Below are 22,649 nucleotides of genomic sequence, written 5' to 3'. Positions count from 1 at the left end.
CAGCAGGCAGGCTCGACTCGCCCTCCCGGAAACTCTGCAGCCGCAGCGGGTCTGATCATTTTAACATCGGGGTTCGGTCCAACATGGCGGCGCACGGATGGAAATACTGATGACAGTCCGAAAGATCGCCTCGATTTGTACGATGGTAAGGAGGGCAGAGCGGGCGGTTCGGCGGACCGTTCGCTGCCCGGTCTGCTGAACCCTGCCTGCTCTCATGTTTTACGGTTAGCTGTCCTGCTGCTGCTAGCCTGTTTGTTAGCCTCACAGAACAACATGATAAAAACACACAGCGTTCCCAGAAAGTTGCTCGGGCCAGGGCGGCTTGCCGGGCCCGAACACGCCGCTGTGTGGAGAGTTAACGGGATCGCGTTGTGCTCACACCGGCCGTGTGTGTGTGAGAGAGAGAGTTAGTAAGCAGCTTCATCTGGGTTGTGCTTAGTTGGACTGACTAGATGGTCGGGAAACGGCTAGCTTAGCCAGCTAGCCGTTTGGAGTTCTATTTTGGGCTGAAGTTGTTGTTAGATATAAAAAAAACCCCGAAACTTACAGTTCCTGCTTACACGGTTGTACTTTCCCCCAAATAGCAGAAATATAACAGAAACCAGCTGCGCTGCAGACTCAGAGGATGTAAACACCTCAAGGCAGCTGATGCTGCTTTGAGCTGAAGAGGGTGAAATTTAAACCAAATGACACAGGATAGAACCTGAATGTCTCAGTAAAACTCCTAATAGTTTAATAAAAAAAACAACAACAGGGAGCTTTGATCGGTGAAAATAAAGTGAAACAATTGTTAAGTTTTCTAAGACCCTGTGGAGGTTCTGTAGTCAGGATGGCAGGCAACGCATTCCTCACAGACACTCACTTTCTCCACAGAATCATGTTTATTAAATCTAAAGCTCCCATTAAAATACTCTGAAACGGCCGTAGAAAAACACAAAACTTTTCGTCGTAGCATTTCTGTGCTTCAATACTTACCTGTTGCTGCACACAGCCAGTGAGCTGGCTGAAAAACGGTCTGCTACTTTTTTATTTTTTGCCAAACCTACAAAATGAACATATTCAACTCTTTGGTAGTACTTTCTGTTGTATGTTCACTCGTGGTGTGACATTTCTGGACATGCTCATAACCCTCATTTCATGATCTCCTGGAATAATACACACAAAAAAAATGTATAACTGGATTAATTATTTCCATTTAAAACAAAAAGCCAGCTATTATGCCTACTGATACTAAAACAGTGCAACATGATTTATGCTATAGGAATGTTATCTACCCATTGTTTTTGCTTTGGACACAATAGTTGTTTTAAGTCCTTATTAGGCATGAATTTTTGAGTATTAAAATTTGATATCTGCTCAAGCCTGCAGATGTTTGTTTTTATCACAAACAGCATCATTTGTCTTTCTTTTAAGCGGTAGGAGAAAAAAAAAAAAAGTACTATCTGCTAAACTTATGCTGTTTGTAAACCTACAAGTGCTCAGCTAAAGTGTGGGAGATGTGTTAAGCTGCTGACTGCAGGCTGGCTATTTAAACAGATCGCCTGACTAATTAACTTCCCAATATGAGCTTTGGTGTGTTTGTGTTCCTCTGTCAAGAACAGAACCGCGAGAACTGGTCTCATATCGAGCTCAAAGAAGAGTTTGGTTTAGCGGGTGAGTTTTGTCGTATTTTAATGCTTAAATCTATACGTATTGGCTGGTGAAACAGAGGAAGTGGAGCTGGGTTCACTTTTTTTTTTCTCTCTCTCACACGTTTAGGGAATGTAAAAATGCTGCTGCTGCTGCTGCAGATTGAAGGTTTTCACCAGATGATATTCTGGAGTAAAAATCCCTGATTTTGTTCTTTCATTGGAAACAGAACATCAACATTTAGCCCTAATGCTGCTAAAACGAAAGAGCAAACTGATTATTGCTAGTTTTTAAAAAATGATTTATCTTTTTTTTTTTTTTTTGATGGTACATAGATGTTGCCATTTATGTTGCCATAGCAGCACAGAGTTAAGAAAGAATATAGAATGTAAAAAATAAAAAATAAAAAAAACCTTTAAATTTAGTCGTGGTTTTGAAGCTTCCTTTAAAGCTGGATTTTTCTTTGCTTTAAGTGAGAGCAAAGCCTTTTTCAGCCACCTGTCCAGCAGTGTGCAGGAGCAGGTCGGGGTAAGGAACAGTTATTTATAAGTCCAAGGCAGCTTGAAATTTCCGTCTCACTGTTGGTTTGAAAAAAAAAAAAAGAAAGGAAAAAGAAGAAAAAAAACCAACCTCTCACCACGACAACCATCCAGCGGTCGAGGGTTGGACTCGTTCTCACGCCGGAGATGGTTTGAAGCTGAGCTGAGCAACTTCGGATAGCATATTAATAGAGGAAAGATGTTTACTTTTAGGCAACCGGCGTTGTCGTCGGCTTTCATTTAACTTCCTTTTATTGCATTCGTCTTATGAATAATTCTTCTATTCACTTTCATTTCTAACACTCGGTTCCAAGCTGTCACTTTAAACCGGCGATGACGGTGTTAATAATTAATGTCTTTGTGTGTTTTCAGGTCCTTTTTTTTCCCCCCCTCCTCTGCCTCTCAAACATCAGAGAGTTAGTTCGCTGTGTCTTGTTGTTTACAACCTCTTGGCTGTTCTGAGGCGCTGTTTGTTGGATAAATAACCTCAGCCCAGACAGCAACCCGCTGTTAGCCTCTTGTTGACTTTACATGGACTGCAATGTGGTGCTGAGCTCGACCCCCCCCCCCCCCCCCCACCCTGAGGGGAGAAGCTGCATCATCATCACTACTGCTGTCATCGTTGTCCTTTGTTTCTGTGTCTCTGCTCCCACCAAAATACGCCTGAAAGAGCTTTTTGTAAAACATTTAGTTTTCTGTTTTTGCTCTATATTGTAAGATATATCTGAACCATTATGCATTAAGGGCAAGCTATATTAATTAACTACATTAACTTTCACCGGTTGAACTCTCCCTCTACTTCAGACTGTCGCCTCTAATTTTTCCTCACTCCTGAAAGTAGCGCAGCGCACGGTGGCCAGCTTCCAGGAGCTGACGTCTCTCTCTTTTTTTTTTAAACAAATAATACACATTTTAACGTTTCATACTGTTTAAATTGATTCCAAACTCTGATTATGGTTGGTATAAGTGCACAGACGTAAGCTGTGTATATGTTGAGCTATATTTCATATGCGAAACATGCAACCAGGTTGTGGTGGCATTTCATTTTGAAGTGGTGGCGTCTTTTATGTAGCTGTAGCGGTGCGTCACGATCAGTTACATGTAGAGGAAACCCTGGAAATGATCATAAAGTTTTATTTATTTACTTGCTTTCTCTGTAAAGTCACGTTTTGTGCTCTTGTAGCAACAAATTAATTTCCTCACTTTAAGGTGCTATAGTGAGGATTTTTCTGATGCTTCTAAAAGCGTTTTAGGGAAGTATGACAATCAGCGGTCTACCAACACATTAATAAAAATAACTTGATCGTGAGGAAGGGATTTTCTCAACCGGATTCCACCAAATATAGAATTTTTAAAAGTAGGTTGTAGGAGGGGGGGGAAAAAAGGCTGCTAATCCTGCTTTGTGTGTATTTTTGGGTTGATGACATCACAAGAGGCTCACAGGTCAGGCTACTGGCGTTAGTAAAGATGGCCGAAGAGGAAGATCTGACAAGTTTTAAAGGAGATTCTGGAGCATTTGAGTTGCGTCTGCAAACGGATTCAACTTTCTATTTCATTTCCGCACATCAGCGACGTGCGGTGAGGTTCATAGCTGGTGAGGCACTGACTTAATCATCATCAGATTTACAAATATAGACCCCCCCCCGGCATGTTATTGTTTACATAAGGAAATTTCGCGCATGCGGACAACGCTGGAGGGCAAAAAGGCTATTCTTCCGTTAACTCAATCAAACTTGGACATGTAGGTATTATTAATTTTATGCTGTGCTCCAAGGGGAAAATCGTTAAAGTACAACTCAAAACCACTTCTTTCTCGCTCTCTGTAGAAGCGCAGCTACGCGCAGACTCGTTGCCATAGCAACTGACAACAACGCCACAAAAACACACTTAAATATTTCCCACACAAAGAGCAGAACATTCAACCTGTCGCAGTAGTACGGTTTTAGGCTTAATGTTTATTTTGCGATTACTAATAAGTGATTGCTGTGGTAAGAGGAGAAAACTATAAATATATCGCTGCACTTTACTGTATTTCTAGCTGGCTGTTACTGTCTCTTACTCTGCAGTGGTGGAGTCACAATGTCTGGGATCATGAGCGCCCCCTGCCATGAGGCAGGAGAACTGCCTGCCTCATCTCGAATCTGTTCACTGGCGTTTCTGATCGCTTCTCAGCCCACGAAACACATTACACACACAGTTGGTTACAAAAAACACTGTACGTTATATACATAACATAAATTATGGAAAATCTGTTTATATATTGAATGTTTTTTTAACCATTTTATTGGCGCCGTACAGACAGGAGGAAAGTGCTCTCATAAAATTGCAGCCAGTGCAGTTAGCGAGAGGTTGATCAATCCCAGGTGAGGCTCGGCTCGCTGCTGCCTCACCAGCTGCGCTTGCGAGCATATGAATGGACAAATGCGAAAATTCAGCGATTTTGAAGAAAAAATAACCAGAATTGGTTAAGCTAAATGAAAAATAGGTACTTTATAGTACAAACCACAGGGTGAAAATAGCAATATAAATTATTTTATCATTATAGTTTTCCATTAGGCCTCACCTGCCTCCTGTGACCGCACGTCACTGCCTCACATATATATTCACCAATTGAAAACGAGCAAATGCTGTATCTTACTCATGTAACCTTATAGTTACGCAGTTTGCCAGTTAAGTGGACCTGCAACGTTCGTGTTTCTGGTTGGTAGGTTGTGGTTTTTTACTTCCTCCTGGTGTTAACTGACGGGGTTTCACTTGGATGACTGTCTCTCTTGTGGTCATTATAGGAGGAAAATATCAGATGATCTCACAGTGCTGAAGAAAACATCTATATTGGGACTTGAAAGTGCTTTCAAGTCCCAATATTGAAAATATTGGGACTACTAGCTAATGACGTGCCTGCTCTGATATATATATCAAATGCCTTGTGGGTGGGCATTTATCGTATCATGTATTGTGATACATTTGTTATTGTGATAAGAATTTAGATTTATCGTTGTCATGATATATTCCAATTAATAATGCTTGAAATTGCCCAAAACTCTCCGTATTGTCAGGATTGATAATTTTGCTGTCTTTTTTCAATGAGCATGTCAGTAAATCTGAAAGTTTTAGTAAATGCAGTTTCTGTGAGCAGTTTAGCAATATAAATCACACTTTTTAGCGTATTCCAAATGTTTTTCAAAGGCAGCTTTTGATTTCTGCGTCATGCAGACACAAAATATCATGATAAAACTTTAATACCATATCGCCACCCCTCGTTTTTATGAATATTTTGGCTATAAATGATTGTTGAAGACCTTCTTATGATTTTAGCACTACGGTTGCACAATATGTCGGCATTAACATCGGTATCGACTGATTTTAGTCATTTTTCAACATATTGGAGTAAGTAAAACTAAGCCGATATTAACAACCGATGTTTAAAGTCATGTTGCTGGTCATGTGTTTGCTTAACTGAAGAAGTTAAACAGTGGTTCAGTGGTCGTATTTTCCACGTTGATAAAAGACAACTGAAATGTATATAATATCGGTTTTAACGGCGGTTTTAGTATCGGACATCAATATAGACCCGAATTATTGGGCCATAGTTTCAAAAAAGTCAACTGAATTTAAAAACAGACCATGACGTGTTGTTTTATAGTTTGCAAACCATCTAAATCACGGGTCTCAAACTCCAGTCCTCAAGGGCCGCTGTCCAGCAACTTTTAGATGTGCCTCTGCTGCACCACACCTGAATAGGATAATTAGGTCATTAGCAAGGCTGGGAGAACTGATCTATACAAGGATGAAGCCATTTCATTCCAGCGTTTTGTACTTGCGGCACATCTAAAAACTGCAGGACAGCGGCCCTTGAGGACTGGAGTTTGAGACCCCGGGTCTAAATAGAGTTTTATGAGCTGTTTTTAAAAATAGTGCTGATTCCAGCAGGGCAGAACGAAAACAGAAACAAATAAAAGTCTAGGAAACTGTATCCTGGAAAATCGTACCAGTCTGTGGTTACTTTTTTTTTTTTTCTTGCTGTGACAAGAAACGTTTAAGTAAAACATTAATTCTGCTGTTTTCTCCTCCCGACTTCTTCAGGGCGCCAATGCCTCTGCCTTGGAAAAGGAGATTGGACCGGAACAGTTTCCTGTTAATGAACACTACTTTGGATTGGTCAACGTAAGTTTATCTGGATACAGTGCACTACTAGCTAATGACGTGCCTGCTCTGATATATATATATATTTTTGTTTTTTCATAATTCGGACTTTAAATTAAAGCAAACCTGGACAGTTGTACTTTCTTTGTGTTAAATGGATGCTAATAAAACATACGCACTCTAAAGAATCGCATCTGCCTCTTTGTTCTTTTGCCTCTTTTGCCTCATCTAGTTCGGCAACACCTGCTACTGCAACTCGGTGCTGCAGGCTCTGTATTTCTGCCGACCGTTCAGGGAGAAGGTGCTGGCGTACAAGGTGAGTGTCGAAAACAGAACTCACACACCGGTGGCCACCTGGATTTGATTCAGACGCTTCCCTCACAGCTGTCAGCAGGCGGCCAAAAATCACTGATATCAGGAGGCTTTATGACGAGTTTCTGGAAACGGGGCGCAAAATAGCGGTCAAAATAACAACAGCAGATACAGAAACTGTGCAGCTGATAAGCAGAAAGATGTACTTGGACGAGACGCATTTGTTCCTATTTCAGCTATTTGAGGGAAAGTGCTTGAGGAATGAAGCACTTTCCCAGTCAAAATCACACAGTTCTTGTGTTAGATCGTTTTAATAGTGGCATTATTTTGTAAAACTGATTTTTTTAGCTTTACGTCATGTTATAATGTTATTCCCTCATCAAAAATACACCTGGAGTGTTGCCTTGATTCTCTCATGCATCTTTGAGAAAACCTTTTATCTCCATGGCAACCTTTCAGCTGTGCAAAAGGGCCTGGATGGACCTAGCCCCTCCCCAGCTCCTTCAGACTAGCCAGCAGCAAATGGCAAACACCTGGTGGAACCTAACATCTGCTAAGCTCGTTATACCATCTACTTCTCAGTGCAACGCTGGTAAAAATGTTCTTAAAGGGTTAATAGAGGAGCGATGTTGTGTCGACTTCCTGAAGGCGGAGTTTCAGAAAGAGCAGGAGTTTCTAAAAGAGACAGAGGCCCAATTTCAAGGCATTAAATTAAAAACCCAAATTCCTAGAATTTGAGTTCTTCTGAAGGTAACATAGTTACTTTATCACACTAAAACATGGAACATACATAATACTGTCCCTTTAAATTATAAATTAATGTGAAATGCCTTCCAGATACAATGTATTTCTCTGACGCTAGTATGAAAATGTTTGCTTACTGACAGGAAATGAAAGAAGGTAGAAATGAAACGATTGGCTTCAAAACTGACCAAGACTTTCTAAGGTGCAACTTACCCCAAAAACAAATGATTACAACCCATGTTAAAGCACATATCAGTTTGATGTTAAAGACACAATTGGAGGCTACGGAAGCCTTTGTGACTCGTGCCGTTGATCTCAGGTGCAGCCTCGGAGGAAGGAGTCCCTCCTCACCTGCCTGGCCGACCTTTTCAACAGCATCGCCACCCAGAAGAAAAAAGTCGGAGTCATCCCTCCCAAGAAATTCATCTCTCGGCTAAGGAAGGAAAACGGTAGGCGTCGACGGGGTGGGGGGTGGGGGTGAGGAGGGAGGCTTGTGTCAAGATGCAGAATAATCTCATAGAATATTCATGGGACGGCTTTGGAAGAATGTGCAGCTGCCGCTGATGTCAGAGCGCGAGGCGTCCTGTAATCTCACTGGGAAGCATTTAGCACCAAGTCTTTAGAACAAAGACATTGAGTCATTGAAACAAACTTCCTTTCATGGCGGAGCGGCGCAGCTGAGAGTACTGATGCAGGCAGCGGCCTTGGAAAAGGGGAAAGAGATGGGGACGATGGATATCAGCTGAGAAGTTAATCACACAGCTGAGGAAGTCGTATTGTCCGTGAAATTACGGAGCAGGAAGCAAATCAAAAGAATGGCACACAGATGCCACTTGTCTCTGAAACTTTACTTTGGTTTAAAAGTTTACTTTTTCCCTACAAAACTAGACATACATCTTGAACTTGTCCAACACTTTGTCCACGTTACAAACACAGACTTTAATGGAGATAATTGGGATTTGATGTGAAGTGGAAGAAGAAAAAAAAATACATGGGGATTTTCTGTGACAAGACCGCCACAAAGTAGTGCATAATTGTAAGGTGGAAAACAACAGGACTTACACGGGTTTTGAAAAATGTTTACAAATAAAAATCAGAGGAGTTTGGCATGTATTTGTATTCTGGTCCAGTAGAACCAGATTTCCCAAGAATCACATCTGCATGTTGTTGTGGTTTGTGTCCACCAACGTTGTATACCTAGAGACTGAAGTAGTTCAAAGCTCAGTGAGCGACTGGCAAGAGTAGTGAAGCATCCCAAACTACCAAGTGATCAATTCTAGCACGAGAATATCTTTTATCCTAACCAATACGTCTGAAATAATGGGGAATAAGAAGCAGGAGAGACTTAATTCTTGTTTTTAGTCATGCTTGACTGATAATCAAGCCTCCGGTCACTAGGGGGCATTAGTGTTCAAATGTATCGACAGGCTGCGTGTTCAAGCCAGTAGCAGCAGCAGTCTGCACAGACACACGTAGTGAATAAAAGCGGAGCAGAAAACAGGCCCAAGGAGAAGTTTGTGACAGTGAAAAGAATAATGGCGGCAGAGGTTAGTAAAGCAAATATGACGGTGTATTGTGACCAGGCTAGTAGTTATAGTATTAGAACAATAAAGATGAAATATTGGCGGAAGAAAGTCGTAAAATTATGAGAAAAAAACGCTTTAATGAAAAAAGGGTTCAATGGAGTTATCGACACCTCATACAGTCTGTGGTTCGTTCTTTGAAATGGACACAAGTTTAAACAATCGATTCAGTCCTGCAGCTGATGAGAATTTGATGCTGATATGTTAAAAGATTATTTTCTTGTGTAATCGACACCAACTATAATTTCACAAGAAGAAGAATTTTTGTTTGGCGCTGCTGGCCTTTATTTGAAAGTGAAACGACAGGAAAGTAGCTTGTGAGAGAAGGGCAAAGGTCAACAGGATGAGACTCGAACCTGGCATGGCCGCGTGGAGGACTGAGGCGTACGTACGTGTGTCGCCGCCGCGTCCAGCATTCCTCATTTTAACGTAGTTTGGCGTACAGTTCTCATAAAATTACGATTTAAAACCTTAGTCTGGCTGTTATACTCCGTCGTAAGCAAGTAACTGTAGCTCGCAGAAAAAGGCAAGGAAAAATAGACAAAGCTTATTTAGTATGAATGCAAACTGTTCTGCACTTTTCATATCTTCTGACAAGCTGAAATATTAGCAATATTGTTGTAAATGTTGCACCAAAATTCTTTAGAAAGCTATATACCTTTTGAAAAAGAACAAACTGAAGAAGCTGACGAGTAACCCATGCTTACAGTTTTAAAAGGTTTTACATCCTAGTGACTCAGTTGCTCTTTTTCTCTTGAGAGAACCACACAGTCTGAGCGGTCTAGATTAAATGTTACTTATTGAGTTAAAAAACTGAATTGTTCCCAGACTTACAACATTTAAGTTGTACAACTTAAGTTGCATGACGGGAAGCATTTGAGAAACATTGATCTAAACCGTTCCACCACAGAACAGCTCCAGCTGTTTAAGATCACTGTCTTGCTGGAAGGTGAACATGGATTTCCCTGTATTTAGCTCCATCTGTTCCCATGCCAACTTTAACCGGGCTTCCTGTCGACCGGCCCGGTCACTCGCATAAATCTGTGGTTGTAACGCAATCAAATATTTATCTTTGCCCTTGACGTGTCCGCATCTCCCCTCCCCAGAGTTGTTTGACAACTACATGCAGCAGGACGCCCACGAATTCCTCAACTACCTCCTCAACACTATCGCAGACCTCCTCCAGGAGGAGAAGAGCCAGGAGCGACAGCAGAACGGAAAACTGGTGCAGAACGGGAGCGGAGGAGGCGGATGTGGTGACGGAGGGGGAGGCGGGGGTGAAGGCGACGGTGGGAAGGGGACGCAGCAGACGTGGGTCCACGAGATCTTCCAGGGAACGCTGACCAACGAGACGCGCTGCCTCAACTGCGAAGCTGTGAGCTGGGTTTTCACGTCCGCTGCTTCCGTTAGCCAGTCCCTGCAGGAAGTTGCGATTGCAACTGTTAACACAAGTTCACTCCTAGTTTGTAGGCATGTCATAAGAAATTCTGCTGGACAATAAATCGTCCCAGAGCTTATTGCGATAAACGGTAGTATTGTTGTTTTGAGACCATTTTAGGTATTATAATGGAAATGGCATAATAATCCAAGAGCACATTCTCTTAAATGCTGGAACTGGAAGACATTTTAAATACCTAAAATAAATAAACGAAACATCAGAAACAACAAATAAAATGAATTACAATTTTGTCTGCAAACAAAACTGGGTTACAAAAAAAAAGAAGGTCCAGTTGAAACCAGTGTACCAGATTGGAGAAAAATGACAAATCATGCAAATATAAATAAAGCTGTTAATAGATTTATTGCGACTATTCATTTGCAGATTTGGCGCGGACTTGCAATTTTCACAATTCATTGCAACTTTTCCTCAAATCTGACATATCTGTTGTTCCTTCTCTCCTGACCAATCACTGCAACTGAACTATGAACAATCCCTTTCGCCTCCTTACAATTTAACGTCGTGTTCAAGTTGAAAGTATATGTGATGCTAAATGATACCATTTGCTTGCAGGGTACAACGTAGAAACGTAATTTTCTTAAAAACTGTCTTTAAACGCTGCATGCAGATGTTAGCTAAACGTTGACTAGTTAATCCATACCATTACATCATATTAAGCTTGTTAACAAGAATACTAATGCTGTTGCCTATTTTACATCGCTTTCTATCTAGCTAATACCAGGAATTAACCAAATTCTCTTTAATTTCAGTAAAGGAATTGTTGTGCCCACTGTTGCATTCCAAATATTTCAAAGAAATCTTTATTGCCATAATAGAAAGACAGAGGGGAATAATGGGAAGGTTATGTACAGCAACTTCAGCGTTTTTGTAAGACCAGGCAAAGCAAGAAATGTGCAACTTTTTTGAAAAAAATCGTGCCACAAAATCAGCAATTTTAGGCCGCAGCAATCACAAAAAAAACACACCTTGCAAACGACCTGGAGGGACTGATCAGCCCCGCCTTGGTTGGTCAGCAGTTCACCTGTTGTTGGTTGCTGCAGGTGAGCAGTAAGGACGAGGACTTCCTGGATCTGTCGGTGGACGTGGAGCAGAACACTTCGATCACACACTGTCTCAGGTTGTCCTGCTTTTTCTTTTCTTTTTTTTTCTTTTTTTTTATTTCATCAAGCCCAACAAAAAAAATCTTAGGTCTTAGTGAAGATTTATGGATGAGTTCTCCTTTTTGTGCTCAACAGGGGCTTCAGCAACACAGAGACGTTATGCAGCGAGTACAAATATTACTGTGAGCAATGTCGCAGCAAACAGGAAGCCCAGAAACGGTAGGTGACGTCACCTTTTCTGTTCACGTCTTTCACATTCGTACAGCAGAAAACTCGCAAATAAATCTAGTGGCCTTCTTTTCTGATTTGGTGAAATACGCTTAATTTTTGTAGAGCAGCTAAACACACGACGATCATCTTGTATCATCCCTGTGGCTTTAATGTAATAATGCCAAACACACGCCACGTCTTTTGTATCGCACAAAAATAAATTAAAAAAACGTCATGCAATCCCTTTTGAGCTCCTACTTAGTTTTTGCAGGGTGTTTTGAGTAACAGTAAACAAACTCTGCTGGGTTTTGTTCCATTAGAGATCAGCCCTGAAACCACATCTGACGTCACCATGGCAGCCTGTCAGGGCCTTCCTGTTACATTCTGAGAATCGGTTTCGCGGGCGTATCTCTGGCCAGACGCCTGTTGGACGTCGCTTAACCCCCCCAGACTTCCCTTTGCATTAACAGCGCTGCCGCGTTTTTAGCTTTCTGCGGTTGGAAACCGTTAAGCGCGTCTTCTCAAGTGTTGCTGCTGCATGTATTTTTGTACCGGAGAGCCCGCTAAGTGCACCAAGTAACATCCATTAAGGACGTGAAGGGCTACCAGCAGAGGCTGAGCCTTGCATTAACGCGAAGGAGAAAGAACAGCAGAGCTGCAGCTGAATGAGGAGGACGGAAAAACAGTGAAAACATGCTGCGATATTCTGGTTATTCTGGAAATGTCTTGGTATTTTTAAATGTTTCGTTGAAAGTTTAGGCCTTGAACTAATTACTCCCAGCTTTTTTAAGCTTCTCTTGAAGTTTTTTGTTTTTGTGCAAGCTTTGTTTATTTTTAATCAAAACTTTCTGATCATCATCTGTGAACATGTGCCTTGTAAAAGTATTCATGTTTGTCAAGTTACAAACACAAACTTGAGCCCATTTTATAGGGAGTTTTTGTGACAGACTGACGAGGATTATCAGGTAAAGAGTAACATGTTTTTTCCTATTCTTCTTAGTAAATGCTTATGTCTAGTCACAGATTTCTGTTTGGGTTTAACTATGGACTTTTATTGACCATTTTACCAAATGAATATGCTTTGACCTGAACTATTTCACGTGTCTCTGCATGTTTGGGTCGTTGTCCTGCTGAAACGACGACTTCTTTCCTGGTGTTATTTGTTTAATAAAACCTCATATATCAATTTTTTCCCGTTTCAACTTTCTGTCGGTTTATCATGTTTATTTCCAGTGAAATGGGATTTTAGCAGGACAAAACCTAAAACTGTATGAATTGCTATGCAGCTGTACTTCACTGTAAATCCTTTTTTTCCAATGAATTGACTCACAAACGAAGCAAACATTTGCTTGTGTCGTTCTGTCAGGATGAGGGTAAAAAAGCTGCCCATGATCCTCGCCCTCCACCTCAAGCGCTTCAAGTACATGGACCAGCTGCACCGCTACACCAAGCTGTCCTATCGCGTCGTCTTCCCGCTGGAGCTCCGCCTTTTCAACACGTCAGGCGATGCCACCAACCCCGACCGCATGTACGACCTGGTCGCGGTTGTCGTTCACTGCGGCAGGTAGGTCCTGAATTAGATCGGACTTTTATTTTTCCTTCTGTCGTTCTGGTTTGATAGTTTACAGATATGCAAATCTGTTTATTAAAGGCAAACAGAGGATTAGAAGGCAGGGTATTATGTAAAATCAACTCTTTTTTTTAGCTCTACATCATGTTATAGTGTTTTCTCATCAAAAATATACCTGGGTTGTTGCTTTGACTCATTCATTCATGAAGATATTAACTATGTGACTTTAAAGTTAAGTAAAGGTTGCTCATCTTAAAGCAGCATTTAAAAAGATTCAGAAATCAGTTTAGAATAATAGCTTCATGAAGTAACAGGACACTTGTCTGTAACGGTCCAAATTGCAAACATAAGAGAAATCCATTGTTTGTGTTTCTACAAATAAAGTTTTCACAGTAAACAAATGTCTTTTCTAAACATCTGGTTTGTATCGTTTATACCGTTTCCACGGCCTTTGTTGGAAATGTTGGGTTTTTTTGGAACAGAACTTCAATGTTATTTTTACAGATCAAAATTACGGTGTAACTGCGTTTTATGGGGTTTCATAAGTAAATTCCTAGTCTTCGATATTATAGCTAATTTATAGAGTCGAAGCAACGCAAAACCATTGAGCTTAGATTTGACTGAATATGAAAACCAAATGGGAGGATTCAAGTCTGAAGCCTACTTCAGCATTGACGGTCGTTTTTAAAAAATCATTTTAGACTTTAAAGAAGTGAACTCATCTGGTCTCTTCCTACGTTACATCTTGTTCCCAGTCACTGTAGTACAAAATGCTACCTGATACTTATTTTGCAAAAGATACTTTTTATAAGAAATATTGCTTTTTTATATATATATATATATATATATATAACGGTGTGACAAATTCTTATTGCCAGTTTCTGTTAAATTTTTTAACTTCTAATACCCATTTTCATGCTGTTCATATTTATCTATAAGAACTGTAACACAGGAACAATGTTTTTCTACTCATACTGGAGTGATTTATTTGTAGTAGAACTAGAGGCAAGTTATAAAATTGAATAAAATTTACTTTCCAAATATTTCAGAACAGACACTGACTGGTTGTGAAATTTATATTTTAAATCCCAGTTGTTCGGCCCCAAAGGGGGTAAAAGTTACCAAGTTGCTGTCATCCACAGTCAAGTGTTTGTTTGAATTTAACGTTTTGTTCTTCAGCCGCTTATTGAAAGGATGTAAGAAAAAAATATTAGTGACTCGTGATTTAATTTAAACCCCCAGGTTAGCTTGCTGCAGTTTGTAACGACTTGCTAACCACGATTAGCACGGATTTTACGCCAGTCTTTGCTTTTTCTTCAGCTAAGTTTAGAGAGTTCTAAACTTGATTTGCTCTTTCGTCTGAAAACAGAAGCACACATTTAATCTGTTTGACATGCGTCTTCTTTTGGTGTCTGTCCTTTTTGTCTGCGCTGCAGCGGCCCCAACCGCGGACACTACATCACCATCGTCAAGAGCCACGGCTTCTGGCTGCTGTTTGATGACGACATTGTAGAGGTGAGAGAGGACGTTTCTAATCTTAAAGTAGTCGTAAAATGTTGAAATGTGTTGGACTATTTAGCAATTCAGTAGTCTGGGTAACACATTTAGAGCATTAATGATTGTGGTGTTTTGCTTGTTTTTCTGCCGTTAGTCAAAAATGTACAAAGTTTACTTGTTTGAAACACTTCAGACTTTCTTGTGCAGCCATAACTGAGATGACTTTGTAAAATGTTGGCTGCAGCTTCACAAGTTGCTCTCAGAAAAGAGGGATTTTTATAAGAGACACCCTTTAAAACAGGAGGAAACTAAATAAGTAGTATATAAAGGTTAAAAATAATTAAGAGCAAAAACTGATGTTGAAGGAAACCGAACAAAATCGAAGCCTAGGCATTCCTCTGTAATATATAACATTAATATTAATAAACATTGTTTCATTAATGGTGAAATAAGCCTGAAAAGCCACAGTCTGAGGTGAATGGACCTTACCAGAGGGGCCGCTTTTCATTGGCTGATGGCCATTCTACGTGGTCACGTGCGTGGCCGTCTCACAAACACACCGTTAGCTTCCCGTTAGCTAAGTACAGCATAATGGCAGAACTGATACAACTTCTACACCTTGAAGCCTGTCTGCTACACAGTCTTACGTTAGCTAAACAGATCAATATGCAATGTGTCTGTATCTGACATACACTAAAGATTTTATTTTAGCAGAAAAGGCTTTGGACTAAACTGTTACTCCTGTTAGCCACGTTAGCACCAATTACAGCTAGTCAATCAACCATCGCTGTGTTCAGGGAAGCGCTGATTAATAATCGAGAAATAAATATCAAGCCTGGAAACTTGATATCGCAACGGACTGAATGTTGTGTTTTTAACCTAATCTTTGCTCTTCTTGCGGGGGCGCAGGCGGTTGCCACGGTAACAGGTGTGCTTAAACTACAAAGAGAGAGAGAGAGAGTAAAAAGGTACGAGTGGTTTTGAGTTGATCACCTGTTCGGGTTATTTTACCTTTGTTTCCCTTTGCTGTGGCGCATTACAGCCGCTGTAGTTTCTAAACGTTGGACTAATTACCTCGTTTATTTGTGAGTTTCATTCACAACAAACATCAAATAGAACAAACATATTTCATACAATTTTAACAAACAAATGGCTTCTACCGCGATAATTATGTGAAATTAAATGAATTATATCCCAGCTTCAGAAGATTTGCCTTTACCTTTACAGAGCTCTTTGGTTCCTCCTGTCAGTCTGTAGCTTCTCATATTGACGTCATCAAACCAAATTTCAGATCTACCATAACTGACTGACACCTGCTGGCCTCAGGTTTGCAACCAGCTTGTGACTGAGAAACCAGTAACCTCCTCCCAGATGATGACAGGAACTTGTTAGTTCCTCTGTCCATGTAGTAGCTGATATATTGTGAAAATCCAGTAGAAATTATGCACTAATGCAGTCATGTTTACATAGAAACAACGCGCTGCGAGGCTTTGCTTGTGAGACTTGCTGTCACGTGGGTCGGTTGTGGGCGGAGCTTGGTGAGGTCCATGGAAACTCCAGTAGGATATAAAATGTATCGGTGTGAAACACGGAGGGTCAAAACCAACATGGAAACGTAGCTGCTAAAATATGAGCTTAACCTTCTGGTCACTCCAGTGTTTTGTGTTGCGCTGCAAGTATTGACTGAAATAATAAATGTTGACGTTTAATTTTGAGCAACGATCAGGAACAAAAGGTTAGGCGTATTTTCTACCAACAGTAAAACCCAGGAGAAAAAAGAAAGCAGATCTGTTTTAGTTCTTGGATTTCTTTTCCATTTTCCTTGCCTTCAATCTCTTTTTCTTAGTCGACATTCAGCTCTGTGCTTTTCCCAATGAAAACATCAGCCGTTTGCAGCGGAGGAGCTTTGCTGGTCAGGTCGACCTGGATTTTTCTCTTTTGAAAAGTGAACTTCTGTCAGTGTTGAAGCCAGATTTATTTTTAAATAGAAACAGAAACCAAGGATTGTACTTTTAAGGATTTTCTTAGTAATTTCATTCAAATTCATTCAGCCACTGTTTCTAAACATTTTCAGGCAGTTTCTTCTATTAAAACCTTTTACATTTTTGTCACATCTGCGAGTTTTACCTGGTGTATTTTATTTAATAAACCAGCGCGGAGAAGTTTATTGAACTAGAAGGTGAATAATCTAGCTAAGGGGGAGGGAGGTTCAAGCTATTTTTTTTACTTCCCATCTGTGAAATATTTTGTAAGCCATCCATCATTTTCTAATAATAATAAACTGAGTTTGTGACCTTTTCATAAACTCAGTTTGGATCACAGCAAGCTGTTCAGACGTGGTGTTGAGACGCAGTAGAAGCAGAGAAAGTTGGATAAGTTTTCCTCTGCTGTTCTTACTTTAAGTAATGAGAGGAGGAATATAAAAAAACCCAGCGAATCAGATAGTAACAAAAAAAAAACTATAAATTGCTACCAAAGAGGAACAGAGTAACCAGTTTAAAGTGCAGCAGTTTGCACAAGAGTGGGTTTAAGACTAACTTTGTTTCTTGTTCTGATGTAAATGAGTTACAACGAATGTTAAAAAACAACAAACATTTTGAGGCACAGCTTCAGTTCAGTGCTCAGCCAGTTTAGTTTGGCTGAATTAACCAGAGGAAGCATTTCGCTGTGTCATTCATCCGTTTTTATTTAAAGCGTGGGACGCATCACCGTTCAGTTCCAGCGTAGAGAGAAGATGGCAGACGCTCTCTTTGAGGGCCCGGTGTTGGAAGACGATAGCGGGGTTTTTCCGCTGCTCGGCCATCTGGTCTGGATGATTCTGCTGAACTCGCAGAACATAAATACTAACTTATCATTTTAATGTTTTGAGGAGATTTGCTTGGCTTTTTTTTTTTTGCCTCTCTTTATTTAAGTCTGGCAGGAACTGGGGAGTCTAAATTGAGCTTGAACTGATGCTGTTTGGGGCGTTTCCACCTGGAACTGAAACTTCTTCTGTGCTCCAAAATTTGAAGCGGCATTTCTTTCACAATCAGCCCAGAAGCTTTTAGTGTAAAACTCTAACAGACCAACAAAATGCATATCGCAGGGTTTGCAAAGATTTTAGCTTTAGGTTGAGAAGAAATCGTCAAATGTTTGGGACAAATATGCAGTAAAATTTTTTAAATTTTAAATACATTACTCACAGGTCTTCAGTTTAATCTCATATATTCAGGTAGTTTTACCGTCAGAAGTTTGACTCGCGCACAAACATCTTCATTTCAATTATCGCTAACTAGCTGCTAATGTACCGGTAGCCGAGCTAGCTAGAATTTCTCTTTGTGTGTCTATCATGAGTAAGTACAAATTTATTGCTGGTTGGCTGGACGACGTTTATCGTCGCCACCAGCTCACTTCACATGCCAACCCCTATGATGCTACATGCGTTCTGCACAAATAATGTGTTTAGAGCCACATGTGCAGCGTGAGAATCATAAATCTCCACCAAGAACCACAAACGGACCATCAGAGATGCCACAGTTTCTCTCCCCTATCGTGGCTAAAAAAAGCTTCCCAGGAAACAGTTAGCACTGCTACTTAGCACTGATCTGACAGCAGCATTCGTTGTGACACAAACTCTGAAATCTGAGGTTTAGCGGGTTTTAAACATGGTGGTCAAGCACCAGTCCTTACCTGTTGAATAGGTAGCTGAGGTATTTCCCCTGCATGTTGTCATGGAGGAGAAATACAGCTGAGGAAAGAACACGAATAGAGAGCAGCAGATGCAGCTATGATGAGAAATGGGGAAAACAAACCCTCCCACAGTCAGACGACGAGGAAGTGTTCCCAAAAACGCACAAAAAAAAAAACTTGCAAAAGCTCACGCAGGGTTAGTGTGAGCTGTTACCAAGCAACCCGAACGGAGGCTCTAGTGACGCTTTTCAAAGATGTACGGTTGTATACTTAGACTTATTTTATTGCCACTGCACAAAGACGTGTAAGTGAAATATTGCTACATATATATAACTTAGCATTTTCAGTCAGTCTTAGTGATGGGATTGTTGAGCAATCTGATGGCCAGTGGCCATTTTTGTGTCGGAGGGCGTGGCCAGCAGCAGCTTGTTTGGATTTAAAGTGACAGAGATCCTAAAAAGGCTCATTCTGAAAGGAGCTCAAAGTATGATCTCATTATCTAAGAATAATTTTATGTAAAAGAAAAAAAAAGTGAACTGAACATGTTTTGTTTTGCCTGACTTCTTGTATTTCATTCATGTGGTCTTAACTTTAAATGTGTGCGACTTGCAGAAACCTTGAAGTTTGGACAATATGTATATTTATTTTTGTTATGAAGCTTTCCACACGCTGCAGGGAAAGTTGAATAAATATTGACCCAGCAATGCTAAAGGTGTTTGTTACAAAGGCCTGGAGAACAACGCGAGAGTCCCGAATGTGTCTCGGTTCAGACCTTGCACTCTTCCCTTTCAGAAAATCGACGCGCAGGCGATCGAGGAGTTCTACGGCCTGACGTCCGACATCTCCAAGAACTCAGAGTCCGGATACATCCTGTTCTACCAGTCCAGAGACTGACGCAGCCAGCGGTGAATTCCCCCAGCAGACTGTCTGGACGTGGCAGACGAGCCGCCGGCTGCCTCCAGTACGCTCACACAAGTATCCGGGCTTTATTCCCCCTGCGGCAGGGAGCGGCTTTGACCCCGGAGCGCCGCTTGGGGAAACGGGTTCGAGGCGCGTGCCGGTTGCATGCCTGCCTCCGGGATGCCAAATCCTCCGAGAACACACTGCAACAAGCACCTTGATATACCAAGAAACCCCCCCACTGTCTAACACTCGCTTTGCACTATTGCACCAGGAACGGAGACCAGTGGCTGAACCGATCATGTGTGTTTTTTAGCGGCTTCAGAGGAGGCAGCAGCTTCTTTCTGAGTATTAATACCTTGCTACGTTAGCTTCCCTCCCCAGCAGCGGTGGAACTGCCAGATCATGTGTTCACTGGACAGGAAGTGAAGCGACTATGATCTGACGGCACCGATAGACGTCCAGCCAATCACCTCAGACCTCTCTGACATCATGTAGGGTTGGAGGCCGAACGCTGCGTGAAAAAGCGCCGTTTCTACGATCTGTGGCTCATATACAGTATCTTAGCGCAAGGGAGTCACTGGAGGGGTGGGAACATGTCTCAAACTGATGAGCACAGCTCCGTATTTATGATGAAAGAGCAAAGAAATCGTTTTATTTTAAATATTCAAAGATCAAGTGACATAAACTGACCAAAAATTCAATTTGCAGTATGTATAACTTCACCTTTTCAGTGTTTTTATCGGTTTAATATTGTTTTTATTTACAATGTATTTTTATTTTATTTTAAGCTGCAGGTTTTTGGGGGGGTGTTTTTAAGTACCAGGACTAGCAATGAGTCTAACAGTAGCAGCTTTTAAACTTTTAACTTTTTCAACTACAGGACAGTTTTTAAAAGCTGTCCTGTAGTGGAACGAGACTTGGAGGTTGGTTATGAAGTGGTGTTGTGCCATTAGGAGCCACATTTGATGACACGATGGAGAAAAGGAGAGAGAGGACCGAAGGAAGAGCAAGTCTGAAAAACTGTGCATTTTTAAAAACCTGTAAAATATCCACTTTAATTTCTCAGCAGACTCAGTTTTGACACACTACAAAGATTTGATCAGTGTCTGCCTCGTTCCGTTGGCGATCCAGTCCAGCTGCAGCTCTCAAGTTGAGAAGAATCTTTCCTCAACACGTTTTTCACTCTGCGATTCTCCATCCCCACTCAGGCTGTTATAAAGCAGCAGATCTAAAGATGGCGCCGTCTTTTCATTTAGTGGCGACACGTTTAAAAAAAAAAAACAACAAAAAAAACATTTTATCATCTCTGTGGCTTAAACTTCTCCCCAAGAGGTGAAAATGCTTTAGGGAACTTCCCCTCACCCACGTGTTGCTTTGTGCTGCCAGCTGAGTGACGGCTAACTTTTCTTTCTCCCTTTATCTGAAACTAAAGATGCTGGTCATTCCATTGTGCCTAATTTAAAAGTAAATTTCTATAATCAACGTATAATCTGTGAGAACTGTTTATGTAACTCATAAACTAACACATTAACTCGTGTAACATAATTATGAACCTATCTGATCGGGGCTTGAAAAGTTCAATTTGCTAACACGGGATTGGCTGTCGGTTCGCTCTAAAAGGGATTAGCAACAAAATACGAAAAATGGAACATAAAGTGAATTTTACAGGAAAATAATGATGTATATCTTTATGAATTGTATAACAAATTAAATACAAATTGTTGATCCCTAAACTAAGACACAAAGTTGGCTATTTGACTTGTTTTTTGTTCATGAAATGCACTAAAAAGCACAGCTTAAGCTAACTTAAGCTCAAGTTATCCAAGTTTAAGTTTAGCTTAAGCTTAAATGGCTAGCTTAAGCTATTAAAACTGGATGTAGCTTAAATAGCTTTAAGTAACTTAAGCTAAGCTAGCAAGGAAAATTTGTCAGCTTGCAACCAGAGTTGGCATGTGTTGGTGTAATGGACACACATAGCATGCTAGCTAAGGAAGCAGCTGCTACTGACTTCAAATGTTACTGGGAAAACATCGGAAAGACCATCCAAGAAAATCTTCTGTAGATTTTCCATCAGTTGTTTATCTGTTGCATTCAGTTCTTCTTCTACTTCTTATAACTGTGTTTGCAGAAGACCAGCTGCACACCTCTGCCCCCAAAGGTCAGTTCAAGAAATTACATGCCATTCAAATTTGACCACAATCTCAGTTTTTCCATTCGTCAATTATGTTTTTAATTATTTTTAATTTGACTGTTACAATGCCAAACCCATTAAATGACAAATTCAGCCCTCTTCTTTTACAAACAAGAATTAGAATCCGGGTGTTTTATAAGTTGTTTGTATGTGGCGAAATAGTAAGAGGGCAAATAAGAAGAAAACAGAGCTGCAGGTCTGAAGTTTGCTTTTCTCTAGTTTCTGATGACCTTTTTTCCAGTTTTCTCTTCAGTTGCCCAGGTGACATGGCAGACATGATGGAGTTTAATGTGCCTACTTTTGCTATTTAATCGTAAGGTTTTAAAATCACTCCTCTAGCACTTGTTTTAAAGGGTAGAGACCTCAAAAAGACATCACTACTTCCTCTCCATGCCTCTGCTGCTCTTTAACGCACTGAAGAAGGTGCTGGAAAACGTTGCTTTGCGTCTTGAAAGTTTGTGGATTTCAGGCAGTTCAGTTGGTCTTAAAATGAAGAATTCAGGCAGAAGCTCTGACCTTTTCCCACACACCCAGTGAGAGCGAGGCGGTTTTTTATGCTTTCTGAAAGCTTCACCAATAAGCACAAAGACGTGACTGGGGAATTAAAAATAAAACAAAAATAGCAGATTAAGTTGATTGTGGATCTTTTATGAATTGTCAAACCTAATTTCAAACAAGAACTTTTTTGTTTTATTTAAGCATTATTGTGATTATTATTATTATTATTATGAATGTTAACTTTTACTTTGAATGTTTTTTTTTATACTTTTCTTTGTCCTGTCTACCAATTTTGCGTGGGCAGCTCTGGAGGGAGGAGGAGTTACTTTTGGAAGTTTGTAACGAGAGATGTTGTTGTGTACATAAATACAGATATTGATATTATAATTTGGTTTTTAAATGAATGCTTGCTTAAAATAATTAACTGACTGGCTTGACAAGTGAGGATCGGTGTTCAGTGCGGAGGGACGACCTCGCTCGGTGCAACTTCTCCGGGACGTTTTCCAAAAGTTCTCCTGTTCTGAAATGTGTTGGAAGGAAAAATCTGCTCTGAATTACATAAAGGATTTTGAGAAGAAAAAGCTGACTCCTACTGTGTTTGT

At 40.6% G+C, this 22,649-nt stretch overlaps 1 protein-coding gene across 1 annotated transcript; it reads left to right on the top strand.

The window, feature by feature from the left end:
* LOC102237191 (ubiquitin carboxyl-terminal hydrolase 12-like) lies at window positions 1-22,628 on the top strand. The gene is made up of 10 exons (XM_023346217.1): window positions 1-145; window positions 6,252-6,332; window positions 6,544-6,627; window positions 7,687-7,816; window positions 10,057-10,325; window positions 11,450-11,526; window positions 11,645-11,728; window positions 13,086-13,283; window positions 14,726-14,804; window positions 19,248-22,628. The coding sequence occupies exons 1-10, from the start codon at window positions 98-100 to the stop codon at window positions 19,347-19,349; spliced, it is 1,152 nt and encodes a 383-aa protein (XP_023201985.1). The 5' UTR covers window positions 1-97; the 3' UTR covers window positions 19,350-22,628.
* Window positions 22,629-22,649: the final 21 nt, after the last annotated feature.

Source organism: Xiphophorus maculatus, chromosome 14, assembly GCF_002775205.1.
Source record: "Xiphophorus maculatus strain JP 163 A chromosome 14, X_maculatus-5.0-male, whole genome shotgun sequence".
In the NCBI taxonomy this organism is placed as follows: domain Eukaryota; kingdom Metazoa; phylum Chordata; class Actinopteri; order Cyprinodontiformes; family Poeciliidae; genus Xiphophorus; species Xiphophorus maculatus.
The sequence above is the reverse complement of the archived record's forward strand: the minus strand, read 5'-3'. Positions and strand labels throughout refer to the sequence as shown.